At 42.5% G+C, this 18,109-nt stretch overlaps 1 protein-coding gene and 2 long non-coding RNA genes across 7 annotated transcripts in view; 2 read left to right on the plus strand and 1 right to left on the minus strand.

Moving 5' to 3' along the window:
- The window catches only part of MCC (MCC regulator of WNT signaling pathway), a 202,268-nt gene that overhangs the window by 176,295 nt on the left and 7,864 nt on the right, over positions 1 to 18,109 (plus strand). For all 5 annotated transcript variants that reach the window (XR_014556073.1, XM_083702239.1, XM_083702242.1 and 2 more), the window contains 6 exons: positions 2,126 to 2,266; positions 3,676 to 3,776; positions 6,078 to 6,261; positions 12,362 to 12,596; positions 12,902 to 13,108; positions 13,426 to 13,523. Coding sequence is in view for 4 of the 5 variants with exons in the window: in XM_083702239.1 (XP_083558365.1) it covers positions 2,126 to 2,266; positions 3,676 to 3,776; positions 6,078 to 6,261; positions 12,362 to 12,596; positions 12,902 to 13,108; positions 13,426 to 13,523 (966 nt within the window). In the remaining variant the exon portion in view is untranslated. The remainder of the gene's footprint in view (positions 1 to 2,125; positions 2,267 to 3,675; positions 3,777 to 6,077; positions 6,262 to 12,361; positions 12,597 to 12,901; positions 13,109 to 13,425; positions 13,524 to 18,109) is intronic.
- On the minus strand, positions 8,015 to 12,363 carry LOC310826988. The gene is made up of 2 exons (XR_014556097.1): positions 8,816 to 12,363; positions 8,015 to 8,296 (listed from the first exon to the last, which is right to left on the minus strand). It is a non-coding gene; the product is annotated as an uncharacterized lncRNA (long non-coding RNA).
- Positions 8,294 to 11,278, plus strand: LOC310827022. Its single transcript, XR_014556142.1, has 2 exons — positions 8,294 to 8,613; positions 8,804 to 11,278. It is a non-coding gene; the product is annotated as an uncharacterized lncRNA (long non-coding RNA).

Here is an 18,109-nt window from a genome sequence, read left to right on the forward strand (position 1 = left end):
ATCGTTGTACTTGTTGACAGTCAAAGCAATGTATTGTACGTAAATATTCAGAAGTAATACCCAAACTGTATCATTTCCACATCTACCTCCTTTGAAACAGTACAGGCAAAGGAGATAGGCTTTGCGTGCAAACCCCACCTCTGGCAGGAAGCTCTACCTCCCTCACACCTGTGTCAAAGCGAAGCAGCTATGGTGGTGTTGTTTTCTGTTTTTGTACAGTTCCCTCTGAGACTGACAGGGTGTCATTGACTCTCATTGCTCCCAGGGAGATTTGCTCTACTCTATTCAAAATGTACAGCAGCAGTAAACCCTGTGTGCTCACTTCTCCCAGCTGCTGGCAGCTGGATGACTGAGCTTTCCCAAAGGGAAGAAAAAACATTGCTAGCATACCAGACCGAGGCAGCCCTCCGACTCCTCATAAAGGGATCCATAGGGATGCGAGTTCTGAAAGGGGACCCATGATCTAATCTTGAACGTGGGGGTAGCCAGGGGGCAGGGGAGCAGTGCCCCCCACCCCAAATCAAGTAAATGAACAATAATACTTAACTAAAAGTAGAAAATATCAGAATATTTGAAATTGAAATGCTCGCTGAGGTCACTTGGAAGACGTTGTTGTGCATTTGCAACCCAACTGAGAGATAGGCATGGCTTCTGCAAACTGAACAATCGCATTGCAAGTAGCTTGGTTCTGGAAGCCTCTCATAGTTTCCGGCATTTTCCCCTGAGAGCGTACACCTGTAGGGCCTGTTTAGGAATGACTGGAAATTCCCCATAGGCTATTTATACTATATAACTGCCCTCAGGCCTCAGTCGATTATACAGTTCAGTTTATTCAAGTTCACAATTTGGATCAGTGTGAAGTTCATGTTGTGAACCAGTGTTTTATTTAAATATAGTGGAGTTTCCTGGCTATCGTCGGTGTGCCAACTCCAACCTGGGGTTGCGGCGCTCATCTCACTTTATTGACCAAGGGAGCCGGAGTACAGCTTCCGGGTCATGTGGCCAGCACAACTAAACCACTTCTGGCGAAACCAGAGCAGCAGATGGAAACTCTGTTTACCTTCCCACCGGAGCGGTACCTGTTTATCTACTTGCACTTGACGTGTTTTTGAACTGCTAGGTGGGCAGGATCTGGGACCGAGCAACAGGAGCTCACCCCATCGTGGGGATTCAAACCGGCGACCTTCCGATCGGCAAGCCCTAGGCTCAGTGGTTTACACCACAGCGCCATAAATTCTGGCATTGCCCAATGATCCTGATTGAATCAAATAAGTCCACTTTTGAATCAGTCTTCCATGAATTCCACTCCCATCCCTAAATGTAAGGCAAAATATGTTCATAGGCCAAATGGGGAGGCCTGGTGGGCTTTAACGAGGCTCGTGGGCCAGAGGTTCCCCACCAGTGATATAGTGAATTGTATCACTGATGTAGGGAGTTGCACAGATAACTGCTTCCATGACCTCAATAGGGCTTTTGACTTACCCTCTTATAGCAGCAGCCTCCTTGGCTCTTGAAAAGCTGCATTGTATATACTTTTCCAATACAGTGCTGAAAACTCAGGACAGTTTTAAAAGCAGTTTGTGACAGTGCAGTACAGGGAGCTACTCACAAAGCTGTAAGGACATGAGTTGTTGAGCTGCTTTCTTCGCAAAATCTCAAAAGAGAGGTTTTTGACATTTTGCCGATTTCTGCCTGGATGTATGGCAACCCTAGTTTTTGTTTTTGATGTGATGCTCTTCCTGGGCCAGTTAGCCCAGGAACTCCTTTAAAGCAAAAGAAACCACAAGGTTGAGAACAGAAGGGCGAGGTGGGCATTGGTAAGAAAAAATGTACACCAATGAAATGTGTCTATATAAGCAGCTCCATATCATTTCTTTAAAATATAATAATAATAAAGCCACCCACATTTTCATTGGGCTTTATTGGTGAAAGGGTTTTCTGCTTAAGACTTGTTCGTGCAGTTTGCATTATTTATTCCTTCCCTGCCTTTTCCAGTAATGGATAAAAATGATTAAGGCCAGATTACTTTTCACATTTTGAGATGGAGCCATTTGGAGAATGTTCAAGGCAGGTAGGGCTGAGTAGGTGCTCTGTGAAAGTTTATAGATGGTTTTCTTCTCCGCAGCCGCATTGAGCATTTAAAATCTCAGAATGATTTATTGACAATAACTCTGGAAGAGTGCAAGAGTAATGCGGAGAGGATGAGCATGCTGGTTGGAAAATATGAGTCCAACGCCACAGCCCTGAAGCTCGCCTTGCAATACAGGTACGTGCACAGAGAATGCAAGAGACAAAATAAACGAGGTAGTACATTTTCATGTAATGCTTGTTTCCTGGAAGAGACTTGACGGTATGTAAGTACACATAATGTACTGCTCCACCCCCGCTTTAATTCTACTCACTTCCTTACCTTGCACCATTACTTGTTAGGACTCTATTCAGTGTGAGTTGGCAGGGATAGTGTGTAGGAAGATAGTGTCCATTTCATGCTCTCTGGGGACTGCCTCAGAGAAAATGAAGAGTTGCCAATTTGGCTTGATACTAGGTAAAGGGTAAAGGACTCCTGGGCGGTTAAGTCCAGTCAAAGGAGACTATGGGGTGTGGTGCTTTTCAAGCCAAGGGAGCCGGTGTTTGTTCCCAGACAGCTTTCTGGGTCATGTGGCCAGCATGACTAAACTGCCTCTGGCATAATGGGACACAGTGACGGAAGCCAGAGCGCATGGAAATGCTGTTTACCTTCCTGCCACATTTATCTACTCGCGCTGGTATGCTTTCGAACTGCTAGGTTGGCAAGAGCTAGGACAGAGCAACGGGAGTTCACCCTGTTGCGCGGGCTTCTGACCTGCGAGCCCAAGAGACTCAGTGGTTTAGATGGAAAGTGTAAGTATTTAGTAATTACTCAGTTCACATCTGTACGTTAACTGCCTTACAGGTTATTCTCATTCATGGCACTTAGCAAAGTGCCTAAATGTTGGCTTAAGAGTAGTTTAGTAAATGATCCGTATTGTTCATAGAACTAATATAAGTCACATGCTTGTAAGAAAAGGAAAGGAAAACATTGCCAATGCTGAAAGTTGCCTTAGGAAAGTTAAAATGATGACCTGTTAGGCCCAGAGGCTGAAGCAAAACATAATGAACAAACCATTTCAAGTAAATACCTTTTGGCTCTTTTTAGTACAGGTTTATCCCAGCCGTTGTCCTGTCTTTTGCTGTGGCATTCCCTGATTCTCCAAAGGGCCACGGGGCAAAACTCCACTATGTCATAGGAAAACAAAAGCCTTCTTGACTCATTCTGCATTCTACACTTCAGTGCAGTATTGAGTTCTGCACTGAAAGCTGAAATTCCCTAGTCTAAATGTACTATGATGTTGTTCAGTCATGTCACCCTTTCTATCTTACATTAATTTATAATAATTTATTTTTTATTTAATTTATTTAATCAGTTTATATACTGTACTTCATCCAAAGATCACAGGGCCCTTTACAGCATCATAAGGTAGGAATTGGCTAGGATCACCAAGCCTAAGCTGCAAGAAAGTTCTAGTTTCCCAGCTAACAGACAGAGAGGAAATGACATCATTTCAGACATCACTTCCTTGCTGTCCTGCTGTCACCTATATTGCCTTTTTCCTGTCTCGTAAGTTACAAATAGTGAATCGTTTTTGTTGTTTCCAGTGAACAGTGCATTGAAGCCTATGAGCTGCTGTTGGCATTGGCAGAAAGTGAACAGTCCCTCATTCTTGGGCAATTCAGAGCTGCGGGCGTCGGGTCTGTTGGTAAGAACTCAATAAGTTACTTACTCCATAATCCATTCCGTACTTCGCCCTCAAAGGGTAGGTTTCAACACCCAATCATCTTGTGACAGTTCAGGCAACGCCCTCCCACCTCTGCCCCCCAATTAATCAAGTATGTTTTCTTTCAATCGCATTTTTAACCCAAACTGAACTGCAATCAAATGAGAATAGCCATAGTGTCTAGTATAGGATATTGAGGAAAGTTAGTGATTGAAGCTCTTGGTTCCAAACCCACCAAAAGAGAACATCGAAGGCTGAACGAAGGAGGCCACATACTTTGTATAGTCAATTCCTGAATAAGTGCTATTTAATTTGTATCACATGTTTCCAACCCAATATTGTAAATACATCGTTCAAGTGAACTGCATAATTTTTAGTGGCTTTAATGAAAGATGGCTGGACACATGTATGAGAGAAGAAGTTGGTTTTTAACAATCCCAGGACTCACAGCCAAGATATAATAGTTTCTCCTGTTTTATCAATTGTTCTGCTTGTTATTTATTTGATATGTTGTGAGGCACTTTGGGACCCATTTTGTGGAAAGGTAGCATACAAAGAAGAAGATGATGAAGATACCTCAAAAGAGCTCACCCTAGACCTGCCATTATTCTTTTGCTGTGAATTTTCACCCGGTCTATACCTCAACATTTTGGGTCAGGTTTTAGTGCCACGAACCACAACCAGTACTTTAGGGACAGCATGGTCTAATAGTGAGTGAGCCACTTTCTAGACACATTCCTAGTTCATTTATGAAAATTACATCAAGATTGCAATTATTTCTTATTGTAGAGAAGTTGAGAAAAATGTGTGATTTCACACATTTTCAACTCACCGAAATGGCAATTCGAGGTTTATAATACAGAGTTGTAGGGCATGGGGGAAACCTTTGGGCCCAGAAAAAATTGTTTCCCAAGCTCTACTGTGACATGGAAACTGCTTGTTTTAAAATCTAATTTATATCACCAGCATCTCAAGAGCCACTGAAATATAATGTGAAAACTCCTAAGGACAAAATGACCAGCTGGCTTCAGTGTTGCAAGATGGATGAGTTTCAGCAAACTAGAGTCAATGATCCACAGATGTGGTGGCGTTTTGTTTTGAGTCCTGTGGATTGGGCATGTTTGTGTTTTTTTCTTTCTTTATGAGGCAACACATTTATCTATGGAATTTTAATGCTGTGTTAGAGTCCAAAATTAAGCGCAGAGAGAAATTTCAATGCAAATTTTAAAGAGCTATTTAAAAATAATTTAAATGATAAAAGACACAAGCAGCAATAAAATGTCAGTCATCAGCCTAAATAAAAACTAACATGAGTTTTATAAGTAATTCACTGGAAGGACATGACTGAACAAGAAGCTTTTCGCAATCATCTAAAATTAAAGAGATGCCACCCAGGGAAAGTCATAGCAAGTACAATTGGGGATATAGTTGCCTGTAATTGTGTGAGCTTGTAGAGATGAGTTTGCAGGAGGCAGTGTGTCTTTATGCCTCTTGTATTAGCAGTATGCATATGTGGATCACATGGAAATGCATAATGGCTATTTGTTTTCCCTGTATCCTGGTAACATAGGAGAGATGTAATTCACATTTATAAAGGTGATGAAATATGTTAATACATATTTTTCTCACGCTTTGAAATAGAGACTGTCATTATTCCATAAGGCCTGCTTAGGTACTTCATTACAACGACAAAAAGTTGTTTATTTTAATTTTAAAATGCACCAGCAACGACTCCATTGAACATTGCACACACAAACAAAACAAATGAAGAGAATAAAACACAAACGAAAATGATTAAACACAGTGGTTCCCAGCTGAGGTGCAAAAAGGGGTGGTGGTTTTCAGTCGCCGGAACAATTGTATGGGTGGATAAGTTTGGAAGAACTAACTGGCCTTGCTTTGCTTCAAGTGATACACGGGGAGAAGGATATAACAAAAGAGAGCATCTGCTAAGAGATCTCATCTATGGCAGTGGTGATCCTTAGGCACGTAAATGCAGTTCTCTGTAGATGTCCAAAACTCAGACCTCATCTGCTTCATTTCCCTCAGCTTTGAGAGTTGTCAAGCAGCCTCAGAGTCTGCTTTCTGAAGAGGAGAGTCAGAAACCATGCTCTGCATTTGGATCATGGCCTGTGGGTCCACTATAATCCTGGTGTATTTTATCAGACATTTAACTTCCTAGTTGGAAGCACAAGATGTCAGCTTAAGAGGCCATCTACTCATATTAATGCTTATTACCTGTCTCCAGTACTGTATAGCTCTGATCATTTGCTTGGCAAACAGGGGACCAAACAGGTGATGAAAACATCACTCAGATGCTTAAAAGAGCTCATGACTGCAGGAAGACAGCTGAGAACGCAGCCAAAGCCCTGCTGATGAAATTGGACGGTAGCTGCGGTGGAGCGTTTGCAGTCACTGGCTGCAGCGTGCAGCCCTGGGAGAGCCTGTCATCCAATAGCCACACCAGGTAAGCGTAGCTCATTGGGTCTGTTAATCCCCAGGCCTTAGCGTTCAGAATGAAGTAGATTATGTTGTTTTTCATTTATCTCATCTATCTTTCCTCAAATCAGCATGCTGGGTTATACTGGTGTTCGTTACAAATCACTTCAGTGCCTCGGTGACTGAACTCTCTCAAGCTTTTCAACAGGCGCTGTGCAAAAAAAGAAGTTTGTGTAGATTGGTTGCGTGTGGGTGATTCTGATCTATTTCATAAAGAGCAAACTCATACCATTTGTTTTACTTCAGTGATTTCTCTGCCCTTTGTCTCTCAATTCCCTCTTCTCATTGAAACCTAAAGCAGGTACCTGTATTCTGTGAAGGCCGCAAAGGTTTCCAGTCTAGAAACTTGGTAGGTTTTTGCCTCAAACTTTTGAAGTGGCCACAAGTTGTGTTCTCGTTTCATAAATATATTCATTTCATATTAGAAGAAATGAGTGGTTTTTTTAAAAAAAGTGTTTTTCTATCGGCATTTATTGTTTTAAAAAGCAAAACTCAACAATTTCCATGACTGCAACTGCAGAAAACATCAGTTCAGTATGTGAACCACTTGGAGTTTAGAATAGAATAAGAAATTCCAAATACTGAATTTGCCTTTAGAGCCACTTATTCAATCCTTCTTCATTTTCAATCAAAATATGCTTGTCAGTGTTGAATTTTGTCTCTAAAGGTGAGTGGTAGAACTTTCATTGTGTGACTTAATGATGTATACTTGCTTGGGCTTATACAAGTATTTTTTATTGCATTGTGGCCTTCAGTATTTAAAAAGTCCAAAAAAACCAATGTCCATAAATGATAGAAAGTTAATGACTATTTTATTTGCGTATTTCATTTGTATTCAGCCTTTCTTTGGTGGGTCTCAGTATGTTTCTCCATCCAGGCACTGACGAGACTCATACCTGCTTTGCTGCACCGCTGCTGTAGGGCCAAAGGATGAATACCCCTTGACCAAAAATACTCACAACCAGGCAAAACAATTGAAGCCATTTGAATCTGTCTGCCGAACTGTATGCAGATAAAATAACTCAAAATGGCGGTTGAAACTCCTCTTGTAAACTTTGAGGGCGGTGGTGGTGGTGGGGAGGCTTTCTCCTTGGCAAGGACTTTTCATGTCAAAGTGAATAATTTCCCCTGCAGTTTGAAGCTCTTCAAAATGGGAGTTTGTAATGGGAGTGTTGACCCAGACTTAACTTCAGCATCAGGAATGAGTCGCTGAATGTCACATTGCAGAACACATTACTGGGAACAAATGCACAGGCAGCCACTGGTGACAAGGGGTTAAAAGACTATAAAAGGGAGCAACTGCAACAAAATGGGGCTGGGGGGGGGAGAAGAAGCAGTACAGAGGCTGTTGTTAGTGAAGTGAATAAAAATAATAGCTAGCATTTCAATTTGTTGGGCTGGCAGCATCCCAATTTATTTGTGAAAACAGAAGAAGAAAATCTGTGGCATATTAAGAAATCATAATTGTTCTGATGGAGAAAGCCTAGCCATGAAGCTAGAAGGGACAATTGTTATTATCAAAATATCTGCTGCATTAAGAAGATCCCTTAATTATTTGAACCAGTCAGTTGGGCAATCAATGGGGTCAAAAGTAGGACAGAAATCTGAACCTTTCCTCAGCTAATATAAAATGTAGAATTTGTACCACCTAGACAGAGTTCTATAATATATTAAACCTGCTGTATTTATGTATTGTGAATAATAGATGGAAAGCACTTGCGTGATAGCCAATAAATCCTTTATACCGCAGTGTATCACATAGTTCAGTTTTTACAGTTCTTACATGATTGTTGTAAGAGCATGTCAGATGGAACATAGTTGAGGTCAATACAAAGGCATTTTCCACTACAAGACATCTCATTTAGTTGGAGAGTACAACAATGTATTATTATTATTATTAGTAGTAGTAGTAGTAGCAGTACATTATTATTATTATTATTATTATTATTATTATTATTATTATCATCATCATCATCGCTTTATATTCCTTCCTTCTAAAGGAGCTGAGGGCACAAACAAATGAATAACAATATCATGAAAAACAATCACATTTTCTCAGGCAGTGATTCCAAGATTGCCAGGAATAAATAGCATATTTCAGCCATCAAATGCCTGGTTAAACAGGAAAACTCACAAAAACTATGAATAGAGAAGTTTGTTTGTTGCATTATAATCTGCCCTTCACCACATGGTCTTTGGGTACATAAAAGGATATAATATACCAATCTGAAATATACAGCATAAAACATGTAAGCGGTATATATAGTCACCGTTACCCTTCACGTTACTTCCTCCTTCCTCCAAAGGCTTCGGTAGAAAGGTGTGTCTTAGCCCTCCAAAGAAAAGCATGAAAGGTGCACCTCAGAGCGGAAGGCCATTACATAGCCTGGAGGTCACTAAAGAAAAGGCCCCCTTTTGGGGGTCAAGAGCGAGGCGCAAGTCACACGACTCACCTGCGAGCATGTCCCAGGAGACGTTCGTCCCAGTTTTGCATCAGAAAAAGTTTAAAGGTATGGCCTCACCTGCTGAGGAATGCATAAGTCAACATAAGCCTCTTGAAGTGGCAGCCAGTGCAGATCTTGTAGGAGTGATGTAATGTGAACCTAGCCAGTGATGCCCAGTAGCTGCTGGTTTCCAGCCAGTTGCCGTTTCCAGACCATCTTCAAAGGCAGCCCCACATAGAGTATAGTACAGTAGTCCTGTCTGGAAATTACCAGGACATGGGTTACTGTGGCCAGTCTTTCTGTCTGGAAGGGACCATAGCTGGAAATAGACACTCCTAACCACCAAGGCCAAATCTGGCCTTGAGTACCTGTGCTGGATTCAAGAGCTGTTCCTGTGGGGGAGTGCAACCCTCTCCTGAAGGGAGTGTCCCTGCTTCACGGACCCAAAAGCCCAGAACCTTCATATTGTCAGGATTCAGCTCCAGCCCAGCTCTTTACTACTTCCAGGCAACGGTACGGTACCTGAGCTGCCTCTCCCGATTCAAAAGGAACAAAATGTTAGAGCTGGGTGTCATCAGAAGACTGGTGGCACCTCATTCCAAATCCCCTGAGGACATTTCCCAATGACTTCATATGTCAACAACACATGGAACAAGACTGAACATGGTGGACACCAAAATTGATTTTCATAAGGTTGAGCAATAAGTTTCCCAATACTACTCTCTAGAAATGACACCCTGGAGATAGGACTGGATTTCCTGTGACTCTCACGCCCAACCCAGAACTGCACCGATACTGTGGTCAACGGTATTGATCTCTACTGAGAGGTCAATGAGAATCAACCGGGCCACACTCCTCCTGTTCCACTTCTGACAAAGGTCATCACAGTTCCAGTGCCACACCCAGGCCTGAAGTCAGACTGAAATGTGCCAAAATAATTCCCTCAAGTATACTTGTAGTTGAGCCACCACTTCCCTTTTGTGTGCCTTTCTCCAAAAGAAGATATTAGTGACTGGGGACTACTTTTTCAAAACTTCTGAGGCCAGGCAGGTCCTCTGAAGTGTGTTTGAGGGACAGTGCACCACTGTACCACTAAGGTCAGATGATACTTTTCTCCACACACCCTGCAATTAGGTCTTCACAATTGTGTCTGTGTGAAGATTTAACTTGTGTTGTGTTGCCTAGTGAGCCCATAGAAAGTTTTTCAGAAGCTTTGGTGTGTATTTCTTTTTCCCTCTGCCCCCATCTCTCGCTCTCTGATGGTGAGCCCAAATTAATTCATATTTTCCTCAAGCCCATATGTTTTATTTAGGGCAAGCAACGGCCATGATTTTACTGCAGAGGGAGGCCTGGTTTTCAGAGTTCTCTGCCCGCCAACTTGAGAGCTGTATGAGGATGAAAATAAAGGTTGCGGCAGCTTGTGGAACAGGAAGTACTGGGACTTCAGCAATCTGTTGCACAGCCGTAAGAACCATGCTGGCTTCCTTTGCCTTCTTTTTTCAGAAGCCATTTTTGTACTAGCAAAACTACCACACTGCTAAACAAATCTGTATCAGCAGTGTTGAATTCCTCCCGGAATTTAAGGGAAACACAACAAGTAAAATTGTTTGCTTGCTGCTGCTTTGCCTATTACCTGTTATCCCTAGGAGAGGGAAGAGACCAGTTGGAATCAGCAAGAAGCTGCAATTTAAAAGCCTGTGTAATGCGACACTTTGTGGAAAGGAGTAGCTCAGGGAAACCTTTGGATCCCAGCCAATTCTGTGTGTTTCTCCTGAACAGCAGTCTGCTTGGAAGCCTCGACAAGATTGTGCCGGCTGGGGCTGATGGGAGTTGTAGTCACAAGGATCAGGAGGGCACCGGGTTGGAGAAAGCTCCTCTACAATGTCAACAGGCCGTTTCATTTAACTTGCTTTTCAGAAGTGAAAGATAGTTTTGAGCTTTAAGCCATCCTTTTCATGAACCTTGCCTTCATCCTTTGCCTCAAAAGCAAGCCATGTTCAGCATGGCTATAGAAACCATGCTGTGTGTGTGTGTATGTGTCTCTGTGTTTCCCTTCCTTTGTCAAGAAAGATGGAAAAATATTGCAACCCAGTGCAGAAAGTGATTTATTCCCCTGCTGATAACTGAGATCATCCAGCATTCCAGACAGGCACAGCTAATGGATGACTTAACCCTCACCCAGCAGCTGATTACAGGTCCTCAGGAGACAGCAGGCAGCTTTGTCTCTGTGTGAGACTGTAAGAAAAGCAGGCTTGTTTCTATCCTGTTTTAGTGTTGTTGTAATTATGCCGAGGAGTGGAATGTTAAGGAATGGGTAGTAGCATTGCAATTAACCTCTGCAAATCTTTTTTTTTTCTTTGGAAGACTGGAGTGGTGGAAAGACTTTAATGAGGTCTGCTCCTAGACTTGTTTAGAAACTACACAATGTGTATTTTAACATTTATTTTTTTTAAAAGCTGCTAATGTACAAACTGGGGTCAAATTGCCTCGTTTCCCTCTCCTCTTTTTTCCTTCCTAATTTGAAATGGTGCCCTACAAAAAGGAATGTTGCATTAAAAAATAATAATATATTTTTCCATTGGCTTGTAAAATGGCCATGCTCGCTAGGGCTGATGGGAGTTGTAGTCCAAAACATCCAGAGGCCAGCAGGTTGGGTAATACGGGGCTTAGAAGCTGCCAAGGTTGTGGTGGGCCTAAAGAGCACAAGGGTTGGTTTCTAAGCCTGTGATCAAACCATATCCTGCAAGCCCTGACCCTAATCCAAGATGTGTAGGAAGTGAGGCTTGGTAGAATGGGAACACAGTCTATGTTCAGAGGCATTTCTGTCATCAAAGTCACTTGTTTCACTATATGCCACAGTATCAGAAACTGGCTTTAGGAGCAAGCTCTGGTGTCCCATGGCTCAGGTTGAACCCTGATGAGGAGTGCCAGGGTCCTCTCTCCACAGTTGATACAATCCTGAGATAGTAGAGTTGGCTGTGGCAATTCAGGATACAGGTGAGATAGGCCCTTTTGCAGGGGCACCAGATTGGCGTTTGGTTTGTTTTTTAAAAATCCCTTCAGACAGAAAACTAGCACATCTGGTAGAGACTTCTACCCTAGCAAGCTTCCAGAGCAGCTAGTTTTCAGAGGTGTGTTGTGACAGCGGTACACATGTACACAAGGCAACACTAAAAGTGTGATTCCTCATCTTTAGTTTGAAATTGAACCATTTTCATACATTTTATGCTGCACGTGTAGACCATGCCTGGGTTTAAAACTTAGGAGTGTAAGGCAGAAGACAATTGGTCACCTCCCTTTTGCAATAAGGATATAGGTGACATAAGGAACTTAGCTATAACAGGTCCCACTAGCCCAGCAATGTCACCCTTGATCGGCAACATCCCTCTGGGGCCTGGGGCAGAAAGACATCTTTCACAGCACCCCCATTAGGTCAACAGGTCTTTAAACAATTTTTAAAAATACCTAATAAACAAAGCAACTTTACTTTTCTACATGTCCGCCTCTGTGCTTAAGAAATAATGTGCACTTATTTGCATTTTGTTCTTTCCTTTTCACACCAAACGAGATACTGAGCGCTATTGAGACTTACTGTTTCCTAAATACTTCCTCCCCTCTCCCAAGCACTACTAGTTCGACAGCAAGTAGCTGCGATACAGAGTTCACAAAGGAGGACGAGCAAAGGCTGAAGGACTACATTCAGCAGCTGAAGAACGACAGGGCGGCTGTCAAACTGACCATGTTGGAGTTGGAGAGCATCCATATTGATCCCCTCAGCTATGATGTCAAGCCTCGTGGAGACAGCCAAAGGCTGGATCTAGAAAATGCTGTACTCATGCAGGAACTCATGGCAATGAAGGTATTTCATTTAGGGACTTATGAATGGAGCCCTGTTTCGGGGTTTCCGGTTTTTAAAATGTAGCTGCAGCATCTCTCGTTACCTAGCATTAAATCCTAGCATACAACACCCCCTAAAAACCTGACCAAGGAGACCCAGTGCCTTAGAAGCAAGAGGCCTGAGGACACCAAGTATGGAATTCATTGCCCTTTATAGCCATATATTAAGGAGCCGGCATTATCAGCTACTCTCTGAATGTTGCACCCTGGTTGCGCAGAACTGTGTGAAACTGCAGTCTACCATGATCTTCTGCGCTTCCCCACCAGGAGGAAATGGCAGAGCTGAAGGCACAGCTGTACCTGCTAGAAAAAGAGAAGAAGGCTCTGGAGCTGAAGCTGAGCAGCCGGGAAGCTCAAGAACAGGCATACCTGGTCCACATCGAGCACCTGAAATCGGAAGTGGAAGAACAAAAGGAGCAGAGGATGAGGTCCCTAAGCTCAGCTAGTAGCGGCAGCAAAGACAAGTCCAGTAAGGTGAGGTGCTGTCATGGGTCTTCAGGTGAGAACTAATTAGAACCTCGATGTCCTTAGGCAGTATTCCTGTGAATACAAGGGAGCACTCACAGGGCAGGAGAGAAGGAGGGGAGACAGGTGCGTCTAAGGGGAGCATAATCAGGTGTAGGGGGTATCAGTCAAGGAGTGAGAGTGCTATATGAATGGAAGCAATGTGGAAAGATGTAAGATGTGCTTGGGAGCAAATGGGGAATATCCAGCAAGAAAGTGTTGCAAATTATTGGTAAACATATCTCTGGGTTTTTTACGAACTCCACTTGCTATGCTTTATTTTTCAGGAATGCACAGATGACACCACGGCATCTTTAACGCTAGCTGAGTTGAAACCCTACAGTGAAAGTGAACTGACTACAGAACTGGCAAATGCACTTAGGCGGTAAGCAAAATTTTCATGATATTGTTCGTTTGGGGCTTTAAATCATTCAGATACCAAGCGATCGCACTTCCTTGCCCCTCTGCGGTTTTCTAAGAATACCTTTCCTCCTTTACTTTTCTTCAACGCTCATCAACATGGTCCCTTCAGGTTTCTTCAAGCCTCTAAACATAGAGGGCTTAATTATTGCCGCTAATTCCCACATCACACATGAAAACCCTGAGGCACAAGAATAGCTGACTGAGTTAATGAAAGACCCCAAGGGAGACACATTGCAAATCTGGGAATAGCATTTCAGTGTCATCTCTGTGACAATTAGACTTCCTGGTTCTGCATTAATAGTAGCACAAAAAAGAACTGAAGACAAGGACTAGATCAACAGAGTAGTAACTGGACAAAGGTCCCCATCTCATCAAGAAAATGTGTAGGATTGCCCCAAACAGCCATCCCAGTTCAGGTACCACCCCTTCCAATTATTTTGTTCATTGGTTGAATAAGAATGAAAAAGCATCTACTCATCTGCTCTTCTGTGCTGATTGAGCTATTTCTTAAACCATGAATAATACTACCTTTTAGAAAATTCAAAAAGCAAATAGCTGAACGTTTTGTTCAGAAAACATTGGAAGCAGGAAGGCATGCCCAGAGGCAATGCTGCTACCATTTGCTGGCAATGCATCTGATAAACAATATCAAATAAAAGATGAAGTTGTAGAACTGAGTGACAAATTTAAAAGAAACCATTCGCTCTGGCTTGAAAGCATTCACGCCAGAGGTTTCAAATTGCTGGGCTATTAAGTAAATGCCATAATGTATCACTGGAATCACTGACCTGAACTATTATCTGACCTGACACCAGTTGGGGTTTTTTTTAATGGATCCAGAAAATTACAGACCCTGTAAGCCTAACTTCCTTCCCAGCTAAATTGGTGCGAAGTGTTAAGGGTTAGACTTGTTAAACACTGAGTGAAGAAAGGCATAATGCAAAAAGAGGGTTCAAAGCATGTTCTTCAGCCCTGATGCTAGACCATCTTCATAAGCATGCAGTATATCTATTGGCAAATGGAACTCTGGTACAAGCCCATCAGTTCTGTTGCTCCTGCATTTGCTAATGATGTTCCCTCAAGCTGGTCAAAATTAACAAAAGGCCCCATGACTGGGCTTCATCTGTTGCATGCTTAGGGCAACCTTTTACTGTCACAAGTATGGCATATGCAGCATAACCCAATGCATGTTTACTCAGAAATAAGCTCCACTGTCTTTCAGGTAAACCTCCATAGGTTTGCAGCCTAAATATATCAAAGATCATCACAATTATAGGATCAGTACCCATCTTATGTACCGTACTTTTTAATATATAAAATAAAGTGATTTTTCCGTTGATGGAGATTTAGTCTAATCAGTGCAGTAGACAAAACAGCAAAAAAATCCAGCCCTTTGTAAACTGCCCAGTGCTTCTCTTTAAACCCATTTTCCTGGAGTTTCAGGAGTAGTACAGAGCTGTTTGCAAAGGGCTTTCAAACAGCCCTGCACTTTGCTATGAAGTTCTGACAACTGGGCCTTCAAAGTGCAGCATCACCTGACATCACACTCTGCCAGGGGCTGGGAAGATTTAAGATCTGACCCACTGGCCAGAACACCCGCCCCTGGTCTACGGTGATATGTTACATGAGTCATCGAAAGCCTTGATTATCACTTTGTTCACTTGTCAGAGCAAGCAGGGTCCATCAGTTCCCCGGCACTCTAGCAGATTATGTCATCGCTTCTGATCTTTAAAAGAAAAGTTCAGGAGTTGCACTCCCTAGTGGTTCCCTAGCACTACAGGCAACACTTTTGTGCAATGTAGTAAAATAAGGGAATATCATTGTATGGTGGTTTCTTGTGGTAGAAATAAAGGCTTTCTTTGATAATTCTGTGTATTTCAAAACATGTGATGTAAGATTGCTTTCCTATGTAATTGTCTATGTAGGAAAAACTACTGTTTGTTGGAGCCTTAAATGTCTATTCAGACACTAGTCCCTTTGAGGTTAGTGCAGCTTATTTCCAGGGAAGTGGGGACAGGACTGCAGCCTTAAGCTCTAGAATAAGTTCAGCACCGTTCCTTCTTGTAATGCGTTTTCCTTGCTACACGTAGACAGTGATCATTTGCTTTGCAGACTCCCCCATTCTGCCTGTTGGGCTTCATCCTTAATAAATTCCCCAACAGGTCACGAGCACTTACAGCAGTTACTCCCCAGGGAAAAGGAAATGAGAGAAATGTCCTGTAGGGAACAATCATGCACTGGCAAAGCAGAGGATGAGATGACCTAACAGAGGCTTTTTTGTGAGGGTGGGTTGACTCGGATTTCTAGGATTCTATGAAAAATGGATGAGAAGAAGGGAGAGATTCAAAAACTCTGCCAATCCTTTGAAACAGATAGGAGTAAATGGGAGTAAATGTCTACCCTCTCCATCTGCGACACAGGATTTCTTTTGAGAGAGATAGAGACAGAAATTTTATTTTTTTGAAAAAAAATGCATCATACATGATTACTGAGTTTAGCAAGGAAAATACAAAGGTATTCAGATTTACTTCCCCAGTTCAAATCTGGAGCAGATAATTATTGATCAAAAGCCAGTCCACTTAAGGGTGAATGATGTGAACAATTGCATGAAGTGCAATGATTTCAGCTGAACTCCCTGTGGAATAGTATCTTAGGTCACGAAAACCTCCATGCTGCTTGGCTAGCACAGACTCGTGACAACCTTAGCAGCAAGACCAATAAGTCATGGAAATCCGCCTTCTATACTGGACATTCAACAGTTGGAAGCAATACTGTTGCCAATAACTTAGAAATCCCTATGTTTAAAAGGTTAAATTCTGACTCTTGAGATTTTACTGCTACTGCTTTTCATTGATGACATTATAAAGGTAAAGGGACCCCTGACCATTAGGTCCAGTCTTGGCCAACTCTGTGGTTGCGGCACTCATCTCGCTTCCGGGTCACGTGGCCAGCATGACTAAGCCGCTTCTGGTGAATCAGAGCAGCGCATAGAAACGCCGTTTACCTTCCCGCCGGAGCGGTACCTATTTATCTACTTGCACTGGTGTGCTTTCGAACTGCTAGGTTGGCAGGAGCAGGGACCGAACAACGGGAGCTCACCCTGTCAAGGGGATTCGAACCGCCGACCTTCCATTATATCCGGCCCCAAAACTACACACGCCTCTCTTATTCCTACTTACAACAGCCATGTGGAGTAGATTGTTATCTTCATTTTGCCAACTGCAAAAAAACCTGATGATAGTGGCTCATTTAGGGTAAACCAGTGAGCTGTAAATTAGCAGGCCTGGATGTCAAAAATACAGGCTCAGATCCACTCTCAGTAACCTTGCATAGCTCTCACACAAATCAGCTCTACCTTATCAGGCTAAAATTCCTCTGAGAAGTCTGGGGTACAAAAGTAGCCAATAATAAAAAGCAGCTGTCTGCTGCACCACAGTAGCTTGCTATAATAAATTATTTTCAGTTTAATAGTGGTTGTCTGGTCCTTTTCCTTCTCAGCAGAATGACCTTTATTGGGTGGCTGTTTTGCTCTAGTGCCCTTAGTGATGCTGGCAAAAACTGGTCTAGGCTGGTGAAGCTCCTCTGTTATAAGACACAGCCATTCTAATAATGGGCTGCAGAACAAAAATCTTTGTATGTGCCTCTTTTAAAAACATACGCATTTTGCGGAGATTAGGACCTGTTCAGTCGCTTTTCAGGAAGACAATTGATTTTGATGAGCTTGGTCCTCTCTTGGATACCGGAAGTGCTTGAAGAAGCAAAACCAAAATGAAATACAGTACTGTACTGCAGACATACAATACCCAATTAAAAAGTGATAGCAAAAATTAGACTGCAGTAGTTACACACAGATGCCAACTCAGATTGTGTATTAAAGCAAACCCATTGCTCCTCCCAAAGCATTGTGCTCACAGCTTCTTGCCAGCATTTATTCCACACTTCGCTCTTTCCATGACCTAATTACCATGTACATTAAACAGTGGGGGCTCTGCTACAGTTCAGTGCCAAATCCTGAGACAGATTGTAACAGAGGCTATAGAGCACTTCTGATAATGACGTGGCCATCTGCAGGGTACAGGGATTCCTGCCTTTTCATTAATCCCATCTTTCCTCAACCTTTCCTTAGTCAAAAGGTGGTCCCTAACCTATTGAGAGTTGAGATGCGTCATACCTTTCTTTGAAAATGCCCATATGCTAATAAAAGGCCACCGTATTTTTGCACAACTGCAAAATAGCACAGACTCTCTAAACCAGGACAATATTTCACATTTCAGCAAATGATTGAATCTACCCTTGTTATATGGCGTTGAAAAATATGTGTATTACTGAATTTGTAGGGAGGGGGGAGGAATGTTTGAGAAACACCTTCCAGAAAAGCGGGCGTACTTCACAGAATTTTGCAGATTTCTTCCGGCTATCGTGAGAATACTTGTGCAATGGATGTCTGGGGCTGGGGAGAGAAATATATTATTTGACACCATACTTTGATGCCCAAACCATGTCCTGATGGTGAAATACACTCTTGCTAATGTCTTAGCTGTACAGTGT

Source organism: Podarcis gaigeae (genome assembly GCF_964106915.1).
Source record: "Podarcis gaigeae genome assembly, chromosome: 11".
Taxonomy (NCBI): Eukaryota; Metazoa; Chordata; class Lepidosauria; order Squamata; family Lacertidae; genus Podarcis; species Podarcis gaigeae.